Source organism: Malaclemys terrapin, chromosome 15 (genome assembly GCF_027887155.1).
Source record: "Malaclemys terrapin pileata isolate rMalTer1 chromosome 15, rMalTer1.hap1, whole genome shotgun sequence".
Classification (NCBI taxonomy): Eukaryota; Metazoa; Chordata; order Testudines; family Emydidae; genus Malaclemys; species Malaclemys terrapin.
In genome coordinates, this window is record NC_071519.1 from 27,575,476 (window position 1) to 27,598,596 (window position 23,121).

At 44.1% G+C, this 23,121-nt stretch overlaps 1 protein-coding gene across 1 annotated transcript in view; it reads right to left on the reverse strand.

Annotated features, from left to right (window-relative positions):
- The window catches only part of GRIK4 (glutamate ionotropic receptor kainate type subunit 4), a 315,876-nt gene that overhangs the window by 105,544 nt on the left and 187,211 nt on the right, over positions 1–23,121 (reverse strand). The window contains exon 3 of the mRNA XM_054005285.1: positions 8,880–9,044. Coding sequence (XP_053861260.1) covers positions 8,880–9,044 — 165 coding nt within the window. The remainder of the gene's footprint in view (positions 1–8,879; positions 9,045–23,121) is intronic.

Consider the following 23,121-nt stretch of genomic DNA (forward strand, 5'->3'; position numbering starts at 1 on the left):
AGAAGATCCAATGGCTGGAACTTAAAGCTGGAGAAATTCAGGCTAGAAATTAGATGCACATTTTAAACTGTAAGGGTAATTACCATTGGAACAAGTAACCAAGGGTAATGGTGGATTTTCTATCACTGGCCATTTAAAATCAAGGTTGGATATTTTTCTAAAAAAAAATTGCTCTAGTTCAAACAGGAAATTACTTCAGAAAAGTCCAGATGATCTGTGTTATACAGGAGGTCAGACTAGATGATCGCAGTGATCCAATCTCGCCTCAGGATCCCTGTCTGGGAGTTCAGGCAAGTCACGTTACCTCTCTGTTCATCTGTAAAATAGGGATGACGCTTACTCTAACAAGGAGATTATAGGATTTGCTTAACTCATGTTTGTAAAGAGCTCTGAGTTCCTTGGGTGAAAAAAACCCTTGTGCATTGCAAAGTCAGTCAGGACATCATCCCAGCCTACCTGAAATTTACATCCTAAAAATGAAAAATGAGATTGCTCCTAAAAAGTTCAATCCTAAAATTGGCAAAAAAAAAAAACCAAGAAAACAAAACAAAAAACACACATCCACACCTTAGAAAACCAGGATAAAATAATACCAGGTGAACTGGGGAAATTTAATCACACTATCATCCTTCTCTTGGTTTTAAAAAAACGGTGTCAATCTAGCACTGGTAAAACATGGCAAATGAATACCACTGAAAGCCTCGGTCTGCAATACAACACAAGAAAGTACTGTACAAGCTTCCCACATACATCTCCTTCTATTTGCCTCTATGTTGATTTGAATGAACCACCTGTAAGCCAGCAACTCAATGGCTGGCCATTCTGCCGCAAAATACCAGGATGTAATGGAGGGTTGTTGTTTTTTGACCAGGGGGAAGTGACTGAGAGCAATCAAATTCATTTCATGTGGGACACCAAACATCCAGTAGGTGGGCACAAATGACCTGGACTGGGTTTGTGCAGACAACCTGGAGATGAAAGGCTCAATATTCAACCACCAAGTCCTCCGGTCCCCAGGATGCACAGTAAGATTTCTAAGTTCTTATAGGAAGCGTAAATGCCATGCTAACATCTCCTCTTGGTTTTGTTCTCTCAGTTCAGTCTAGTGTACCCACTACTGGATGTTTTTCTCCAGCAACTTCACATGGATCTGGCACTTGCTTCTCTGTGCTTAGAAATTTGCAGACACTTATACCTCTTGAATAGCCCTTTTTGAATAAGAATATTAGCAATTTGCAAACTGTGCATTCTGTTTTAGAAACATTCATCAGTCCCTAGTGACAGCTGGGACCGTTCAGCTATTCTGGAGAGTATCAGGCGTCTGCCAGCATCTAGGAAGAAGATGTGGGCTCCCTCTCCTATTTGTGGGCCTTTGAATAAGTCAAAAGTCCTAGGGGGGATTTTTGTCATGCATGCAGGAGAAAGTTTGGCGAGCCCTTTCCCTTTGTCTCTCAGGTAGCCAAGAACAAAGAGACTGGGAGAATAGGTTAAGTAGTCATAGCAACTGAGTTGCAACGATTGTCAGAGGAAAAACAGGCAGCTTATCACTCTCAGGGTGAAACATACTACGGAATTAGAGAAAAAACACTGCAACAAACTGGAGATGCCTGAGGCCGAGGATTAGACCATGTAAGGAGAGCACCTCTTGTAACCCGAACAGTCTTCCTATCTCAGGGTACTTCACCCATGAAGACAAACTGCAGCAGGTAGCTCATGTCTAGACTCCTAAGTCTAGTACATACACCGGTCTATGTGTGCTCAGAGACCAGCCCTCTTGAGGATGCAGAATTGTCCACATAATGCCACATTCATCCCTGGTGTAACTGGACTGACGAAAATGGACCCAGAGAACCACAGATGCTAGCACAGTCACTGGCATAGAAGACTTGGAACTTCAACTGATGGATATTGTTTAGATACTAGACTCTCCAGGCCAGATTCTCAGATGGTATGAATTGCTATAAGTCTGCTGACAGTCCAAGATTTGGACCAATCTTCACCTGTGTTACCAGTGCTATGCCCCCGCCCCCAGCTTTGGAACAGTCTCTTGGAGGAAACCCTTCGATGTGCCAGGTCCCCAAGGAGTCCCACTCTTCCTTCAGAATAAGCCTCACTGCCTCCAGAGACTGAACCTCCGGGACTTCAACCCTCCTACTTCATGCCATCTGACAGCTCAGCCTGTCCTGCTTAGAGACTTGTACACTCTCCAGGACTAATGCACCTCCCCCAGTACTTGCAGTGACACTCAAACAGTGGTTCTCAAAACAATAGGGTTTAATAATCAAGTGGAATTCAGCACTGGATGTCTGTAGGTTAACACAGAGACATAAAAGTTCAAGCACTGTCCATTCTGGTCAGCCCAGAGCAATTCACCAGCGAACTTCATTTTCAGGCTGTCTCTCCCTCTGACTTTCTTCTTTAGTCAGTTTCCAGATGAGAAAGCTCCCAACTTCTTCCAGAAGCCAACTCTCATACTCCTACCTCACACCTTTCAGTCCTTTGCTCTCGAGCTGGGATCTCTGCTCCGCTTCCTTGCTAACTTTTGTCCACTCCAGGCTTCTAGGTTAGCCGCTTTGGAGACAGCATGGCAGGAAAGCAAGGACCACAGGCTTAGCCGAGGGATTTCTTAACCACACACACCTAACTCTTCAAGCACTCAAGAGTTAAAGATCTTGGAAACAAAGCTGATGTCCTGAGAGGCCCCTTCACCTGAGTTGATCTCACCACTTTGTGTGAGTCCAAGGTTTGCAAGAGGTTCAGGCAAGGCGGAGTCCCTCCCTCACAGAGCAGCACCCAGCTCTTAGCCAGACCTCTGTCTCTCCTCTGTGTGCTTCACTGGGATGCTCCAGCCCTCCTCCCCCAGTCATGCTGGCCCCACCTGCAGGCCCAAGTGTAGAAAAAACATTGTTCCACAGGAGTAAGCCGTGGTGGAGAGTCATTCAAAGTTGATGGCCCCAGATTTCCACCTTGATGGCTTCCCTGTGATAGTCCTTCAACTAAGTGTCAATCCCTTTTCCCAGGTAAGGCACCTATCTGGAATGCATTTCAATAGGTTGCCCTCAGACAAGTTTAGATATGCATTTAATGCACACTGCACAATATCATTTGATACAGACCTATCTCACTCTGTGACACAGGTGTTTATGTGCTTTCCTGAATCAGGCCCTAATGAAGCAGGACCTTTATACGAAAGCTAAGAAACGAGCATGGGTGTGCATGTTCAGACAACTGCAAGAGACATTTTAAATGAGCAAGGAATGATTTCTGTAAATAAAAAACCTAACAGAGTTCAGATTAGATACATACAGCTAATTAATAAAGATGGTGGCTTTCATTTCTAAGGATCTCCAAGCACTTTGTATATTCATACATAAACTCTGCCTCTATAGAAAACACTTCACGCATCAGTAAGTGCATCCACCTCAGGTGAAGACCTTTGCAGCTATTAGGCAACACATAGCAACCCTTCACAACAATTTGGGACAGGAAGCAAAGAAGAATCTTGAATCCAAATGAAACTACACAAGGGGGTTACAAATGCAATTACCCCAGCCGGAATTTGGCAGGGGTCTAACATCTGAGCTCTTTTGAAAAGCATTGTGGGATCTTTACTGACCACAAATGGCTAAGCCTTGTTTCTCTTCTGAAAGACGACACTTCCAGCAATGCAATGACCCCAGTGGAATACTAGGGCGCTAACTCCGAGTGAGACCATCACTTACTGAAATTGCCAACACTATTTCCTGCAGCATCCTATGTATTCTCACATCTCATTACTGACCTGGCCCAACCCTGCTTAGCTTGTGAAATCTGATGGGTTCACAGCACAATATGATGTGGCTACGACTATGGAAGCATCAGCTAAGCACATAGAAATATTATTTTCGTGTGTACATTAAAGCCAGAAATCCCCCAGTTGGTCATGGTAGTGGCTGAACAGCCTCTAGGTGTTTGGATTAGCAGAAGGAAGGTTCATAGAAGATGCGTTAGATCACAGGAGACAGATTGATCAGTAGAAAAACAGTCCCTTCCTGGACCTCAAGAGAAGGTGGTTTAGATAAAGATGTGATTAAACAGCCCATTTTGGATCTCTGAAGAGAGATTTGAAAAGTCAAACACACTGAGAAAAGCAGGCTTTGCCTGTAATGACAAAACTGCCCCATCCATAACCCTTTTACTGCAGGCTTACTTCAAACCATAGTAATTTACAGATGCTTTCTTTACAAGAACAAGTTGATACATTTGCTTCCCTTTAGATATAAAGCGGCAGTGGCAAACCATGCATGAATTTGATTAAGACCTGTTCATTTTCTATCCGTTCTAGGAATGGCATATTTGTAGCCACATGCATTAAAATACCTCACTCAACATAAAAAAGAAGAAGAAGAAAAATAGTTTTAAAATAAAATGTAAAGAAACCCACAAAAGCCTTTCTTCTCTCAAATTGTTAATCATCTGTGATACAAAATGTCATTTTTCGGCTACAATAGCAACATTCCTAGAATCAGTCAGCTACATATATTAGCTGTGATGTTTTGGAGCAATTCAAAAAGCGTGAAATCTGAGAACAATATTAAAGAGGTGAACAAAAATTTTGCTGTGATAGGTTAAAACATCTAAGCTACTTTTATTAATATTAAATGCAATGACAGCATTAGCATCATGTTAAAGCTGAGAAGTCAGGTATTCAAAAAGCCAGGCAATCCTTAACTCTAAAGGGCCTGGTTCTCGTCTAACATTCATGCAAATCATGAATAACTTTCTTGACATTAATCACAGAGGTGTGCAGGAACCGGATTTCCTGTTTTGCGGGAAATTCCACTATTTAAAAAAAAAATTTTTTAATTCTGAAAAGAACAAAAACAAAACAAATTGAAATTTCCTGAGAAACAAAATTATGAACAACAATCATTTAGGGTTAAATGAAATAAAACTGAAACATATTTTTCTGATTTCACTTTTTTCTTTTATATTACACTATATGTTTCAGAATTTTTTAAAAAATGAAAAGACAAGTCATTGCAAGATAGGAATTCAAAGCATTTTTCTCTGAAAAGGCTGAAATGGAACATTGTCACCTCATCAGGATGCTCCATTCTGGCTTTTTGTTCCAAAACGAAATGTTGTCAAAATCGACATGTTTCCGCAAAACATTTCACTTTTGGTGAACCGGCATTTCCAACAGAAAAATGTTCCAGTCAGAAAACTTCCAACCAGCTATTGTTAAATGTACTCTGGTGTAAGGGAGAGGGAAATCGGCTGCAAGATTTTTACCACGTTAAATCTGGCCACCTTGCAAACCCTGCCCGTTTTCTGGCAGAGGTTAAACAACACAGAGGAGGTTTGTGTTAAAGAAAAGAGGAACAGAAAATGCTACCATGTAATTCAAAGAGGTGACACAATAAGTGCGCAAAACGAACAATCAAGGGAAACAATGCACCGTTCTCATTTCCTCTCCTACTAAGGGCTGCTGGAAGGACATGGGCTGTATTCTGGAGTGGGACACACTTCCCAAGGAGTGCAAATGGGAAATGGACCCTGGTAACGCCCACACAGCCAGGGCTGTTTGCTCAGTGCTCCTCTTCTCTCTGCTCACAATGAAGCAGGTTAGGAAGTCCTCCCATGACTGATGCTCTACTTACTAGCTCTGCCTTGAGATGAGGGAATAAAACAGAATGAGCATGGCACTAATCAGACATGAGGACCAGAAAGGATTACATGCGGGATCCTAAAGTGATCAACAGGCAGAGGCAGAGGATTAATGCTTTAAACAGTCTCTGAGATGCCATATGTGAGGCCGGGTCTATGCTTAAAAATTAGATTGACCTAGCTCTGTTGCCCAGGTCTGTGAAAAATGTCACACTGAGTACTGTACTTAGATTGACCTAACCCCGAGTGTGGATGTGACTAGGTCAACAGAAGAATTCTTCCATGCACCTTGAGGGGGTGGATTAACTGCATAGATGGAAAAAGCCCTTCTGTGGATGTAGGAAGCGTCTATGACACTACAGCAATGTTGCTGCAGTGCCTTAGCTGTGCCACTGTAGCAGCTGTAATGTAAGCATGCCCTGAAGTTTTTAGCCTACCTGTCTCATGGGTGATGGGCTCAGATGTATCGATGGACATGCAAGTATTTCCTGACCTGTATGGTATTTATCCAATGCAGAGAAATGGCTGCATGAACATCATAAATGCCTGTTTGGGGAATCAAGGAGCAGATGCTTGACGTCACACGTGCAGTGATGAGCATCGGAACTCCCATTAAACCATATGGCGATGGAGGGGTCTCCATACCATGCAGGAATCAAGGCCGAAGGTTATGAAAAGTAGTTACTGAAGATGTCCAGCCAATGCCCACTTTTAACATCCTACATCTCACCCTTAAGGGAAAGCCCTACAGAACTAAACAGAGATGAAACCAATAGGGTTCTATAGTCATTGAATAGGGTTGCATAGACATTGTTCTAAAAACCTACATCGTTTAATGTTTGCAGTGTTGTTGTAGCCATGTGGGTCCCAGGATACTAGAGAGACAAGGTGGGTGAGAATATCTTTTATTGGATCAACTTCTGCTGATGAAAGAGACAAACTTTTGAGCTGACAAAGATCTGAAGCAGAGCTCTGCGTAGCTCGAAAACTTGTCTCTCTCACCAACAGAAGTTGGTCTAATAAAAGATATTACCTCACCCATCTTGTGTCTCTATATAATTTCACATATTTTCTATGGGCTTTTAAAACCAGCTGGTAGAGGAGAATTACAGCCTTGCTATACTATGCTAGAAAAGAGAAGACTGAGGGGAGGGTGTGGGAGGGAAGGTTGTTTTATAACGAGGACGGTGATCAATTCTTCTCCATGTCCACTGAGAGTTGGACATAAAGTAATTGGCTTAGTTTGCAGCAAGGGAGATTTAAGTTAGATATCAGGAAAATCTGTCTATCTCTAAGGATAATTAAGCACTGTACAGGTTACCTCGGGAGGTTGTGGCATCCCCATCATTGGAGGTTTTTAAGAACAGTTAAACAAACACCTGTCAGGGATGGTTTAGGTATACATAATTCTGCCTCATTATTGAGGTTTGTACAAGACTAGATGACTTCTTGATGTCTCTTCCAGCCATGCATGTTTCTGTAAGGGGCAGTCACTATAGGTTTGGGGAATTTTGGCAGGGCTGGGAGGAGATGGGAAGACTACAACTAACCAAAGGACTTAGGTGACATCTGACTTATTAACACTCTTCAGTGTTAAAAAATAAATACAAATAAAGCCAGCTTTTAAGTCATGGATGTGGATGTGAAAAGCTGATATCTAAAGCCACAAACCTTAAGGGCACATGTAGACTACAAATTAATCTATATTAGGGAAACTGACAGCAATATAGGGCGTAAATTTCCTCTCGGAAAACAGTCAAGAGTTTTAACAGACAACATACCAGTCTAAAAAAATTACTTAGCACCCAGTGTAAACAAATACAGTGGTGTCTTAAGATACTGGACCAGCTACCATGTTTGGCTTTGCTGATACCAAGCACTAAGTGGAATTTAAGAAGATGTCAGTGTGAGAAATGTTAGCTAACACGTTGTAAAACCCTATTTCTTTTCCAAGCCTAGACATGCTTTAAGTAGATTATGTCTACACTTAAAATGCTACAGCGGCACAGCTTCAGTGTAGATGCTCATTACAACCCCCCATCGCTGTAGTGAATCCACCCTCCCGAGAGGTCCAGCCACCTAGAACTGCAGTGGGGAGCTAGGTGGGCTTAACTACGTCCTTCAGGGGTGTGGATTTTTCACCCTCTGAGCAACGTAGCTGGGTCAATCTAATTTTCTAGTGTAGATCTGCCGTTAGACAGCTCTGCAGTGGAAATTTTGTACTCGTGTGAATTTCAGGCTACGTCTACACTACAGCCTATGTTAGCATCACGTATGTTGCTCAGGGGTGTGAATAAACTGAGCAACGTAAGTCACACTGACATTAGCACTCTTGTGCACAGCACTATGCCCCGGAACAGCTTCTTCAGTTCGCAGAGGTGGTTTTATTATGCCGACGGGAGAGGTCTCTCCCATCGGCATAGAGCGTCTTTACCAGACATGCTGTAGCAGTACCACTGTAGTGCAGTATGTGTAGACATACCCTCATATATGTAGCAATGTGGCCGGCCAGTAAACTTTAGCAGCATGATGATCTGGTGTCTGAGAAAAGGGTAATACCCCTTTAAATAGCTTGTGAGCACCACTAGAGGGCACACAAAACTTTTAAAAAGGAAGAATACCCTGTTCCTATACCCTACTTCACTTGGGGAGCTGTGACAACCTGTGCCTTTAAGGGCTGGTTTACACTGGGGGGAGGGGAATCGATCTAAGATATGCAACTTCAGCTATGTGAATAGCGTAGCTGAAGTTGAAGTATCTTAGATTGATTTATCTTGGGTCCTCACACCGCGGGATCGACGGCCGTGGCTCCCCCGTTGACTCCGCTACCGCTGCTCGCTCCGGTGGAGTTCCGGAGTCGATGGGGAGCGCGTTCAGGGATCGATATATCGCGTCTTAACGAGACACGATATATCGATCTCCGATAAATTGATCGCTACCCGCCGATACGGCGGGTAGTCTGGACATACCCTAAGACACTATCAAAGCTAGAGAACCATTCAGTGTCTGAATATGGAGTTTTGATCTTTCCAGTGCTCATGACAGAGTAGCGCTTACTACAGTGAGCAGCTCCACTGGATTATAATTAGATTATTTGCCAATGTGGGCATCACACTCAGTAGGAAACTTCTGCAGATCCTGCCCACTGGACACCTACAATGCCGCTGTAGAGAGAGGCACTTGGAGATGCACAGGCAAAGAAAGGAATGGTGACACTGTGATGTACGTACTGGTTTCAGCTGTCTCATATTCGCTGTCTCTCAGCAGCTCAAAAATGTCCACCTCCACTTTGGCTTTCCCCGCTCGCTCTGGTGCACGGTTAATACGATTCTTCGCTAGAGTAATGGACAGCCTCTCCCCTCTGCTGCACTCCATCGGGTCATCCAAAATGGCGGCTAGGAAACAAGGCGAAAGGTCAGCAACTCAGAAATGGAAATCGGTACAGAGCAGAACCTAACCATTCCACTGTGGCGGGCAGCATGGCAGAAAGCGAAGAGCCCGACTGTCCTGGCAAATTTTACTGGCCAGTTTGCAAAGCTGGTTTTCAATACTTGTATGAGGGCATGAACCAGCTAGATAATTATATCAATAAATAAGGCCCTGATCTTGCAGCTGGATCCGGGCAAACTGAAACCTGCGCCCAGGCACAGTCCCGCTAAAGTCTTGTGTGATCATCAGGCACTGGGTAGGCATATGGTGAGCTACGCGCATTTCCGCTAAGCTCTGTTTGTTTTACCGTCACCTCACCCACCCTCACCCTCTCTGTCTGTTTCGTCTGGTCTCACACTTACATTGTGAGCTCTCCGAAGCCGAGCTTTGTTACTTGTCTGTGCAGCGCCTAGCACAGTAGGACCCTCATCCTTGATTGAGAGTCCTAAGTGCCACCCTAGTACAAAGCATACAGTAGCGTGTTGTATACTTGGATCCATGGACAGATCCAAGATTTGTATGAATGACCGGAACAATTATGATTTAATGCGATTTATGACTCTCTCTCTCTCTCTCTCTCACACACACACACACACAATAGTCTTTGTTCATTCATTTAACAAAGTCTCTGTGCTGCACTAACACCAGCAAATCAGCTTTCACAGTCTGGATATTTCCGGAAGCGAGTGGGCCCGGGTGGGAGTGATGGAGAAATATTTTTCAACAGAAGGCACTTGATTCTTGATCTTATCTCCTGGGCCCAAATTTGCTGTCCATCAAGGCGCAGTGTAAAACCATCTGCCTATTCAAATCCGTCCTACGCGGGGGAGATATCATCGTGCACTTTTTGTTTGTTTGTTTCTAGAAGGTAAAAATAGATTGGAGTTTAGTGGCATTAATCTAAATACTTCACAGTGTGTTAGTAAAATTTCTGCAGTATGGTTTGCTGAGTCTTGTTAATAACAGAGCTTGTTGCAGGGCTTAGCTATTAAATCTTAGCTGGGGAGAGAGCATTTTTTTTCGGTGTGCGAATACAAATGGGCCCGATGCTTATCTCCCTCACACTGGTTTTACAACAGCATCACAGCCACCAAAACAGAGTTATGTGGGTGTAAATCTCTCTCTCGCTCTCACACACACTCACACACACAAAATACTAGCTACAGCAATTGGGGGCCTCGTTAGAGCTTTGAAATGCATCACTTTGCTGCAGAAGCTTTTTTTGGGAGAAAGAACTGACAGATGAAATAAAGCAAATTGGCTGTAACCTGAAGCACAGTGCTGCTCTAACAGCGGAGGGGGAAAACAAGAGAATATACACGCAGAAGGCATATGGGAAGTTAAAGGAGAATGTTGGCTAGGGCCAGTGGTTTTCAACCTGTGGTCTGCAGATCCCTGGGGGTCCATGTCTAGGATTTCTAAAGGGGTCTGCACCTCCGTTCAAGAATTTTTAGGGGTCTGCAAATGAAAAAAAGGTTGAAAACCACTGGGCTGGACAAAAAGAGAAACTCCCAGCTGGGACCAAAAGATCCCAAAGTCATCCCAAGGAGTTGCCATTTGAGCCAGGTGATGGCATTTCTGTCATAGGAACTGTAATGCTGGATCGGACCCATGGTCCATCTAGCCCACTATTCTGTCTGCAGTGGTCTACACCAACTGCTTCAAGGGAAGGTGCAAAAATCGTGTGGTGGGCAGTTATGGAATAACCTGCCCCCAGGGAAAGTTTCCTCCTGATGCCCTATTAGCCAGATGTTTCAGGCTGAGAGGCTGAGAACTAGACATGATTCTGGGATAAGCACATAAGGATCACATTATGGTTGCCTTGGGCGTAGAGAGACCCATGCAGGGCGTAGCTGCTTGCACGGAGCATTTTTTCTACAGGGTTTCGCATACACAGCTTTTGAGCTCCTCTTCATGCAATTCAATCTATGGGAGGCACAATGCCGGCACTCCTGTGTTCCTCGGCTGTACCCCATCCCACCTAGCCCTCACAGACACAACCTGCTGGACCCATACCGCTGTAACCCCGGTTCATTCCAAAGGCTTGGGAACCCAAGGAAACGTTTAGACCAACCTGGCCTATGCTGAGAGTTTATAATGAAACCCCAACCAGGCCACTGAGATTTGGGGTTTCATTTCACACAGCTCCAGCTTCAGGACATGCAAGCCACTTTCTTCCCCTCCATTCAGGGATAATTCGCATGAGAATTCTCTCCACAGAGACGCATGCGGAACTTCCACTGGAGTGAAAGGAGAGGCCCGCCCATGGACGGAGAGCAGTTACTCAGGTGTCTCCCCAGCTCAGTGCGAGAGCCCCAGAATGCCAGCCAGTGCTGCACCTGGCAAGCTGGTGAGAAATAAACGAATAAATAAATAAAGTTTGCAGCTATCTGGTCGCTGCTAATGAGCAACGCTCCAATCTGGCACATTTCACCCGCAGCGAAAGCTTGTTGTGATTTTAAAACAAGCAAAGCGGCCGCATCGTCGGGGCTATTAAGGATGTGTTTCTGGAGCGTTTGGGCAGCTGACAAGCAGAATCATCTTTGCACTACAAGGTTTTCTCCCCCCCCCCACTCCTTCCACTTCCCCTCCTGTCTGGCGTTTACTATAAAACAACATGTCGTGCTCAAGTGTCGACTTGGCAGCTGGGCTTCTATATGACACGGGCTAGTGGAAGACAAGTCAAACTTTGCAATGGCAGCTGTAAAGCCGTCAGTCATTTGGGGCCAGCACTTAGCTTAAGGGACAAGGAGCAGAGTAGAAAAGAGACGTGACATTGAGATTTCCAGTCATTTCCATTTGTTTATTTTTTTAGGTCACCCAAGAAATTTGCCTGGCCGTGTTATAGTTTGTACCAGGAATGTTGCAAAAGAGAGAGAACATTACAGAGACTGTTTAGAAATTAAATCAGTTTATTGAGTAGATACAGGCATTGGGGTCTTCACTTTGTATTGTCCATACTATAGGTACTTGGATACGATGGAAATCTGTATCAGTGAGACAGACAGATGGGTGTGTATGGGGACAGATGGAAGACAGATGGGTGGGGGCAGGGGTATAGATAGATCCACTAAGGGACCTCCTCTTCCCATTTTGCTCCAGTTTTCAGGGTGTTAAATCCAGCCAGCTTCCGATAAGGAAACACATGGAAGCTATTCTTGTAAGATGGGTCTCTCTGCACAGATGTCTTGGCGAGCATTCCCAGTCCTTCAGGCAACACCAGCTCTTCAGCTCTGCTTACATACAAGCACCATCGTTATCTGCAAAGCATGTACAATCTTGATCTCACGATGCAACTGGAGGAGGTTGCACTTTCTTCTAAGACCAGGAACTCTGACTGCAGGATTTTTGAAAGTTAATAATGGGTATTTTAAATTACACTGGTCTACAATTTTTGAGACGTCGTCTGCTTCAGAGATAAAATGTGCTATTTATTATGTATTTTGATGTGCTGAATTCAAATATGACAATTAAAACAACTGATTGGCTACTGTTTCTAAGATATTTAAGATTTTACATTTTATGTCTATGTATATTGTGTAGATAGTAGAGTTTTAATCATAAATTCAAGTATCAGAGGGGTAGCCGTTAGTCTGAATCTGTAAAAAGCAACAGAGGGTCCTGTGGCACCTTTGAGACTAACAGAAGTATTGGGAGCATAAGCTTTCGTGGGTAAGAACCTCACTTCTTGCATCTGAAGAAATGAGGTTCTTACCCACGAAAACTTATGCTCCCAATACTTCTGTTAGTCTCAAAGATGCCTCAGGACCCTCTGTTGCTTTAATCATAAATTGTAAACCTAGGTCTTTTCATGTGTTTATGGTTGCTTTACATGATAATATTTCACCTGTCCTGTTCATGTAACACTTTAAAAATCAGCAAAAGGGTTCTATAAATAAAATTTATTATGAAACAAAAGGCAAAAAACTATTATGTACATAGTTTAGTCCTATTCAGTGTCTACTCAGCGCTTCTTGGCTTGTCTCTTGTATTCATTAAATGGAGCATCTCTTGTCACTGTCCAGCAATAGTCACCTGCCAGGAGATTCCACTGCTGTAGTCTGGAGCCCAACAGCTCTGCCTTACTCTTGGGTAGTTCCAAATCCCTGACAAGGTCATTCAGTTCACCTTGTGTTATGAGGTGTGGCTCAGAGGAGGAGGATGAGAGAAAATGTGTGTCCTGTGACATTGATGGTTCAGGACCAGAAGTTTCATCCTCTTCCTCGTCTGACTCAAGTGAGAATGATTCTGGTGCATCAGGAACCGGCAGTCCTTCTCCATGGGGTACTGGGCGTATAGCTGATGGAATATTTGGATAATGCACAGTCCACTTTTTCTTCTTTGACACACCTTTCCCAACTGGAGGCACCATGCAGAAGTAACAATTGCTGGGATGATCTGTTGGCTCTCTCCAAATCATTGGCACTGCAAAAGGCATAGATTTTCTTTTCCTGTTCAACCACTGGCGAAGATTTGTTGCATAAGTGTTGCAGCATATGTGTGGGGCCCACCTCTTGTCCTGATCTCCAATTTTGCAGCCAAAATAAAGGTGATAGGCTTTCTTAACCATAGTGGTTATACTGCGCTTTTGTGATGCAAAAGTCACTTCACCACAAACATAGCGGAAGTTATCTGCACTGTTCACACAAGTACGAGGCATCTCTGCTCACTTTGGCTAAACAGAAATGTGTCCCTTTGCAAAATCAAACATTGACAAATAAGAGAGCATGATACTGTATGATTTCTAGAGTTGATATAGGGCAATTTGTTCAGCAGAGTGATGTAAGCTTCATTATGATTGGATCCTCCATGACTTCTAGGAATAACATGATGCAATTCATATCATGTATGACCCAATACCAGCTTCAGATTGCATCATTCATTGTTTTGCCTAAAAAGCAAGTACTGTCCAAACCCAGTCATAGATTTATTCATAGATCCAGTCAAAGATGTATTTTAGTCATTTTTGGTTTAAATTGAGATCCCTTCCCTTTATAACTCACTTATCCTCCGCCATTCCCAAGTCAAGAGTCGTATATACTGACCCAATAGCATATCTTGAAAACTAGAGCCAATCAACAATTTTAAGCATCATTTTCGTTCTCAGTGACCCAGAATTAGTAAAGTTTGACTACATTTATTTCAGAAGCATTTTGGCTGTAGAGCAGTGTTATAAAAGCTGGTGTGTGCGTGAGGGAAAACACCCCCAAAAGCTAACTGTCAACTTACTTTTTCTTGGATTCCTTTCACTCCCCTTCTTCCATCACTACAGCATAGAGAAGGCGTAAATCAACCACTGTACCTCCAGACCCAAAGACTTCGGAATCTAGGATCTGAACTTTGTGGCTTGTTCCATAAACTCTTGATCTGAATGCACCCGAACTTTACAGCTTGCATTGAGAACACGTGTGTGAGAGGAAAGAAAATGGCCCACCAGCACACAGCAAATTGCAGAAAGTCAAAGGCAGCCTTAAACACAGGGCACATAAGTGCCTTCCTAGCACCCCAGTCTGCACAGACTGACAGCATCTCTTATCTCCCTCTGAGATAGGAATAGAGAGTGGGTACCAGGTACCTCCTAGATTCCATCATCCCACTAGATCTAGGGTAGATGGGAATAAATACACCTCTACCTCGATATAACGCTATCCTCGGGAGCCAAAAAATCTTACCGTGTTATAGATGAAACTGCGTTATATCGAACTTGGGTTTGATCCACCGGAGTGCGCAGCCCGGCCCCCCTGGAGCACTGCTTTACCGCATTATATCAGAATTCGTGTTATATCGGGTCGCATTATATCAAGGTAAAGGTGTATCACAGCTCATTGTCTCCCCAGTCACCAGCAGCATGGGATCCCCCATATTTTTAAAGCTGGTAGGCAGAATTGCCTCTTTGTTTAAGGAGTCAAATCAATTCCAATTCTACTTACTGCAATAACTCTCAGCACACCACGACGAAACCTAGCAACCAAAGTAGATAGTGGTCTATGATGCTGCAGCAAACGTGGTCGGTCATCTAGGACTATACCTGGGATGGTATACCGAACATTCTAGTTTCCTGGAACTTCAGGTTGGTAACAGGGAAAGAATTTGGATCATCTCACTTGACAGCAGTCACTATACTTATGCTCCACTTAGAACTTCATTGCAGCAGTGTGGAAAGAACTCATTTCCTCTTTTTCCAAAAGCACAAGACCTTAGCTCCTTGAGCTAAAGGTACTAGGACAGTCAGCTAAGAAGTTCTGATTCCATCAAGAAGGCAGAAGAGGCACCTATACAAAGTACCCAGTTCCTTCAAATATAGGTGGCAGATTCCTAATTCCCTGCAGGGCTTGTCATTTTATGTCTTTAGTTTTTGCGCATCCCATGCTTACTGCGTGACTAGTAAATTTTTACCAGATATTAAACCAGCCCATGAATCTGACTGGGTAATGAGGGTGAACTGAGCTTTATTTATCATTCCATCTAGCAGACCAAAAGATTAATTTAATATTTTAAAAGGTTGATTTTAAAACTTTATGTCTGGGGACACATTGCCAAATCTAGTCTAATAGCAGCATCATTAAGTGCAGACTAAAGTCCTTATTTAAATTCACTTTCATCTAGTCCCGTCTATAAAATATGGAGAGATGTATCAAGTAAATCTTAATCCTGAAAAAATGCACAGCAATGCTTTGAACTTCATTAGCCACGGAATGGCTTCACTGCTTCTCTCCCAGTCATAATAAATGTCTCCTCCTTAGAACTTTCAGGGCTTTTCTGTTATAGAATCATGGGCAACTTTCAGAAGTGGCCACTGGTGTGTGGACTTGACTTAAAACCATTTGGGATTTCAGAGCCACTGAGCAGCACCCATTTCTATTGGAGTCAATAGGAGCTGTAGATGCTCAGTGCTTCCAAAACTAAACCCCAAAGTATCTCAAGCAGAGCTGGTCAGGGAACATTTTTGGTTCTTGTGGGAAATTTTGAAGATGGATAAAGTTTTAATTTAAACTTTTCCTAAAAAGTTTTCAGGTTTGTATAAAAAAACCCAAGATTTGCCAAAAACTGAAAAATGTCATCTGAAATCTATAAAACTGTTGGGTTTAGGCTATCAATGTTCACATTTCAGCTGCCAAAAACATATTTTTGGTTTTCATTTCCCCCACACGCACAACAATTCCCCCCCCTTGCAAAAAGAAAATCAATTAAAAAAAAAAGTTTGGCAGAAATTTCCAGCACCCCCCACCCCCCAAAACACATTTTCTCTTGAAAAAGTTTTTCAACAGTAAATTTTCAACCATCTCTAATCTTAAATAGGGCCCCCAAATGAGTGAACTCTTGCAAGTTGGGCCATAAACACTTCATCTATTAGTTCACCTGGTCGTTAGAGAGATGGCTGATCATATGAGGCTGACTCCTCCTCCTTTTATCCAGCTGTTAAACTGCATTAGAACAGCAGCTAAAAATACAGTCAGTACTTTCCTAATATACCTTTCCATGTGAACGATCGCTCTAATTGTCATGGGAATGATACAGGATAGTGAATGGGAGGGGAGGTGTCCACCAAACATGTCTATATTAAGAGTTGAATGTAAACTGCTGCAAATGTCTGCAAACCTCTGATGCTGCCTGTCCATAACAAAGAGTGTTTCTACAGCCTGTTTTCTAGTGTTTCTAGCAATCTCCCAAGAGATGGTGGCTTCTTCTACAGCCCTTGGGCGATTATTCCAGTGTATAAGGCCCTGATCCCACAAACACACATAGGATTCGTTTTAAACGGAGGGAAACTGAAAACACTCAGAATGTGAGAGTTCTTACTGTAGCGTTTTCACACTAACCACAGCTCAGGTGCAAGAGCGCCACCCTCCTCCAACTTCTCTCCCCTACCCTTGAAGAAACTCCTCTAGGAACAAGAGAAGTGTCCATTCTCCCTGATTCGGTCAACTCTTGTCCATTCCATTTGTGCCAACACAAGGATCAGTTAATTCCAACAGTCTGGGTTGTTTTTGCGACATGGAAAGCTGTCCGCTTGGAGCTGGGCTGAGACTGACCAACTCACCCTATAAAGACCACCAGCCAATTTTCAGCCAGCAATTAATTTCATCTCCTGCTGCCTTACATTCAACCGGTGCCCAAGAGGCTAAAAGCTCTGCATTCTATTCCCCTGAACCATCCACTCCCCTTGTGCTTTTACTCTGTGAACAGGACTGTAACATAAGCAAACAGATGAGACTATTGCATGTTTATTACATATCACTACTTAATTCATGATCCAACCAAGATCTAATGAAGCGGCATTTTTACAACAACAACAAGGAACAGATGGTACTGGAAGGTTTATATACTGCTGCAACAACATTGTTTGTTGACCTTTCCCAGTTAAGTTTATTAAGTGCCGTTAAATCTCTTAAAATGGCTTTCGTACCATTGGGGCTATACTGACAGCCGACAATCAATCAAAAGCAACTGTTATTTCCAAGTTAGGGTCTTGAATACGCAATGTTATGGAAACATGAGCTTGAGGAAAGGACTTCACTTCCTAAAGTCCAGTGCCCTGGGGTCCAGAGGTCCATTTACCCAAGGTATTTTCAAGGTGCATATCACCCATACATCTAATAGGTATTTCATATTTTTTGTATTTATGTCCTAAATATACTTCTAACCCCTTGTATGTTCCAAAGACGATTTGTACGCTCAAAACTGAAGTTGTATCAGGAGTTCAACCCAACTAATGCAGAAGAGCTAGGTTCAATCCAGATGCGCGTTAGCACGGAAGCTGAATTCAGAATCCTGGGTTTTCAATCCTGCCCTGACAAATGATTCAAAAGCATGTGATTTACTGCAGCTAGCTCTTTAGCACGGGAGCCAATTTAAGCATCCTGGGCTGTTCCAATTCTCAGAAACGTGCTGTCCCCTTTGAAACGCCAAGGGCCGCATTCCGACACACCAGCAGCAATTCTCTGCCATGGAAAATGCCTCTGCAATGAGTCTCGTCCTCAAGTCCTCCCACATCTCTTTCCTATTCTTCTCTGCACTTCGTGGACAGATCATAGGCCTGCTGTGCTGCTATTACCACCTGATTTTACCTGCTCACAATTTAATCGGTTTTGTAACCTAAAATTGTTCAGATAAAGAGGTAATTCCAATTTTTTGGTTAGGTTAAAGATGGTAGCAAGGTTTGCTTATTTTGTGAATTTCCCCTCTGTTGGTTACAATATCAGCCCTTCAGGCTGTCAATTCAGTAAACTGTGAGGAATTTGCAAACTCCCTCATTACAGGTCTGTCAAGTAGAACTCCAGTGGAGAAACAGGTGCGTTTGTGTTTCCATTTTAGTCTCTGAACTGCTGGTTAGGGGAAAAAAAATAATCTGCTGTTACTCCAGAAGGAAAAAGAATCTCATTGAGAAAAATAAAAAAAGATACCTAAGCTTCAGACTCTCTCCTTCAAAAACAGACTTAATAGCGTTCATCAGATCAGCATAGCAGAGGGCTATTTATTGCTTTCGGCCAACATCCGAAATCTGCATTTAAATGGAGCTTCCCTCTCATTTATGAGATCCAGAGAGAGTGAATTCAGAAGAGAGAGAATGAGGGAGAGGTGGGGAGAAATGATAAGACGGCACAGGGCTTTTTGTGTTGCCACTGCTTGAAATGCAGCATCTCTTTTCTCTTTCTTAATAATTGCTTTGTGTGCATTAAACAATTATAAAAAATTAGCTATGCAACAGCTGCCCAAAATTGCCTAGGATGGCAAACAATGGGTTCCAGCTCTGTCCTACATCCCTGGTGGGCCTGCGAAGGATGCTGACTTCCTGCCAATGACTATGGGTGGGGTATGTTAATACTCAAATGCCATGTGTCTACCAGACAACCATGGGAAAGTCTAATCTTTGTGCCTAGGTAAACATGGTCCATCTGAGGAAGAACGTTGCCAGGTTACTGGATGCTATTTCCTCCTTTGCATGGGTGGATGCATGCTGTAATCTCAGGTAAAGCAGCTCTTGTTGCATGGAGAGGAGTGGTATCTCTTCCCTGGAAGCCCTAACCGCCTGCCACTGAGGCAAGACATTCATGGGCCACTGTACCTACGAGTGGTTGGTTTGATTTGCTCAAGGGTGAACTTTTCAGTAGCACTCGAGAGAAGCTGGATCAGCCCCATTCAGCCTTGCCTGGTCCCGCAGAACAACCACCACTAATAAAAAACCCTTTCACAGTCAAAACAGAAAAACATTCAGGCTGTCATTCTGACAGCAGGTGCCTGGAAGATGGGTCTTGTCCCTTCCTCACTCGCTCCCCCTCCTTTTGCTTCACAGGTGGGAACAAACACTCTAACGAGACAAGGTCCTGGTCTTCCGAGAGAGATCTTCTGCCTTGCAGAATACAGATTCTTGGGGACAAAGGAGGTCAGCTGGCTGCACTAGCATAAACAGGAACAATCTGTTGGAACCAGAGATGAGTCTGAGAAACAGAAACATTGGCTCAGAGTATTCTGTCTCTTGTAGACACCAGACGTCAAATCTTGGCTCTACTGAAGTCAATGGCAAAACCCACAGATGTCAAGGAAGACAATGTCCCACCCCAGATGCAAATACTGTCACACTATGGCAAAGCTCCAATTTGCTTTCAAAAACCATGTGGCCGGGAACTGGGAAAGCCTGTGTAGGCCCCAGAGACATGTGGGGAGCAGTCCAAAATTAAGGCAGAAGTGTTGGGAGAAGGATAAGTAAATACCTCAATCTCCCCTGGATGCTTGTGGGCGTAGGATGGTGCGCGGATATATAGGAGGCATATTAGGGCAAGGAATATGCTGCTGGGGCTGTGAGGGGAAGACACTATCCAAGGCACCCTGATCGTGAGCAGAACAGGCCATGAAATCAGACAAGGAGGTCCCCTCCATCTATTCCAAGCAGTCCCAGACTGGATAGTACCATGACTCCGCATCTGGAAGGATCCAGTTTAGACCCTGCCATCTACCTTGCTGATAACCGCTGGTCAGAGACGTCATCCATCCCAATGGCAGCCTCCGAGACAGCATCAGAAAGGTGCCATGAGATCCTTCAAGTTGTAAAAGTCGCAGAGGAGGGGTTTGCGGAGCAGCCGTTTGATAGTTAGAGACCAAAGCCGTTCACAATGAACCCATGTTCCTCGCTCCTTCCTCTGACTCCACCTCAGGTGACTTGCAAACACTGCCACACAAAAATGAGATTTGGAGACTGAAACCTTTTCTCAGCCGAAGTGCCCCTGCGAGGGGTTGAACAAGACAACAGCAAAACCAGGCTGAAAACCTTACAAATCACCAGCCCTCTAGGTCCTGGGCAGAAATGGCAGGAGATAGAATGAAGGGGCCCCATGCTTCCCACTGCAGGATAGGAGTGAAATCAACAGACTTGCATCCTGCAGGAAGGAAACCAGACCCCGGACATACAGAGGATTTCAGAACGTTTCCCCCCCAAAATGGGCGAAGTTCTAGGGTGGGAGAACTGGGTGGTCATTTGATCTGAGTCAGCGTGGCTCATCTCTAGCTTTCATTACAGATAAGAAGGAAATCGTGGCTCCATGTGTTGGTATCTTCTGCTGCTCCAAAGCGCAGCGTGGACGCAGGAGACTGTTCAACTCTGTAGGGTTGCTTCAGTCCATCATCTATAGAGGAACCAACTAGGAAATTCAAATCCAGAACCTGCCTCCTCCTTTCCTCCTGCCTTCAAAGTCTTGAAGTCTTTGTAGCTGGAATTCTTTCCCCAGGATCTTTTGTTTCAATACTGTCGAGTTGAGCTGGGCTTTAAGAGGAGGTTTTCCTGCCCGTTTCATGGTCTCAGGTGACCACCAGCAGCTGCGGTTGTTACAAGGATAGCACTAAAAACCCTGACGAAACGAGCCACTAAAAACCCTGACGAAATGAGCCAACTAGGCAAGACCAGGAGACAAGCAAGAGCTTAATTAAGTCAGTGGAGAATTTGAACATGGGGTGGGGGGAGATATAGCCAAACAAACTCCCAAGCCCTTGCCAGACAAAAACCAAGGAAGTGAGAAATAATATTTAAAGATTCTAGGTCTTGTAAAGACAAGCCAGGGTTTGTAGCCTGTCAGGGTTTATAGCAGCAATGATGGATGAGAGAGGCCCGTTGTGTGTTTCAGTGGTTGGATTCTGCATTCAATAGACAGCCAGCAGCAGCTGGGTTTTGCAGAGAGACCCCCCGCAGCAAGGCGATGCAGAGAGAGAGAGAGACCACGTCAGTGCCCAAAGTGACCCTCCCGCATCCAGGACACCTCACCTCACAGACTGCTCAGATTACACTAACTAAGCAAATTCAGGCTGTTCAGTCCACCTCCCAAGGAGCGTCCGGATTTCTCCAAGTAGTGGTGCTAGTGAACAACTCGGTAGAGGGATCTGTGCTGGTGAAGGGTGCAGTTTTCAGTTAAGTCTTATAACCAAGACCCTAATCACACATGCTCACTTAAAGAGCCCACAGCACCTCCCCACATAGAGTGACCAGACAGCAAATATGAAAAATCGGGATGGGGGTAGGGAGGTAATAGCAGCCTATATAAGAAAAAGACCCAAAAATCGGGACTGTCCCTATAAAATCTGGATATCTGGTCACCCTATCCCCACCAAAGGCAGGAGATATAAATGTATATGCCCTGGTTTAAATCTAAGATAACTGCATTTTGGCCTCTCTATCTCTCTCCCCCGCCCCCCCTCCCCACCTTAGTTCCAACTGGCTATCTCCACTACCTTTCCTGAAATGGCATAGAACATTCCTGAACAGCTATAGTGTTTCACCCCAGAGGTGGCAGCATTTTACGGGTGAAGTGATCCCTGTACGAGGGTAAGTCTGTGAAATGCTTTGGAACGAAGTGTTGTGACAAGATCAATGCTTCTAACGTTGACACTGCTGTAACTCTCCCAGACTGAGCCAACCTTCCTTCAAGATTTAAGAGATTAGGGGCCTGATCCAGCATCAACGGGTGTCTTTCCATTTACTTCAATGGGTTTTGGATCAGCCCTTAAGAAAGAAGGGAGTGGGGCCCATATCCTTTTTAGCATGTCCTGCAAGAGCTCTGCATCTGGCCTGTACAGTCATTTTACTCTTTCTTCAACACTTGCTTCCCTCCTTTGAGGGACATTGGGACTTGAACATTACTAAACAGCATCCTTGCTGAATTGTTTCAGGTTGGCAGTCACCAACGCATTGCAGAGGCTGCACGGCTTGAATTGAGAGACTGGTGTGCAGAGGTGCTAGGCTCATATTACCAAGCTTGCCACAGCTAATTGATTAATTGCATTTATGAGGAGAGCAAATAGCCTCAGACACAGCTGCAATATCAAGGTGAGAAGGGGAAAAGAATAGGAAAGGTTTCATGCTTCCGCCAATGGGGAGAGCTTATGGATATTCACCAGCTAGTCGTAACAGCGGGAGGACCCAGCAGAGATCGGGGCCGCGGTGTGCTAGGTGCTGTACATATGCACAGTTAAAGACGGTCCCTGTCCTGAAGTAAGCAGATAAGGGATGTGTGAAAGGATTATCATCTCCGTATCACAAAGGGGAAAACTGAGGCACAAGGAGGCTAAGTGATTTGCCCAAGATCACAAAGGATGTGTATGGCAGAGCCAGTAATTGAACCAAAGAAGTCTCCTCATCCCCCGTCCAGCGTCTTACTGACAAGACCATCGTTTCTCTTTGGTTATTAACAACACTACCACTATTACTTAATACTTCTGAAGCACCTTCCACCCACAAACCTTAAAGTGCTTTCCAAAGGGGGGGGGAGAGATGAGCTTTATTAGCCCCATTTTATAGATGGCAAAACGGAGGCACAGGGAAGTGAAGTGATAACATTTACAGATGACACCTAAACTGGTCAATGATTCAGAGCAATCTAGATCACTTGGTAAACTGGGCACAAGCAAACAATATGTGTTCTAATACGGCTAAATGTAAACATACACTTCTGGGAACAAAGAATGCTGGCCATACTTACAGGATGAGGGACTGAAACAGATTTGGGGGTCATGGTGGATAATCAGCAGAACATGAGCTCCCAGTGTGACGTTGTCGCC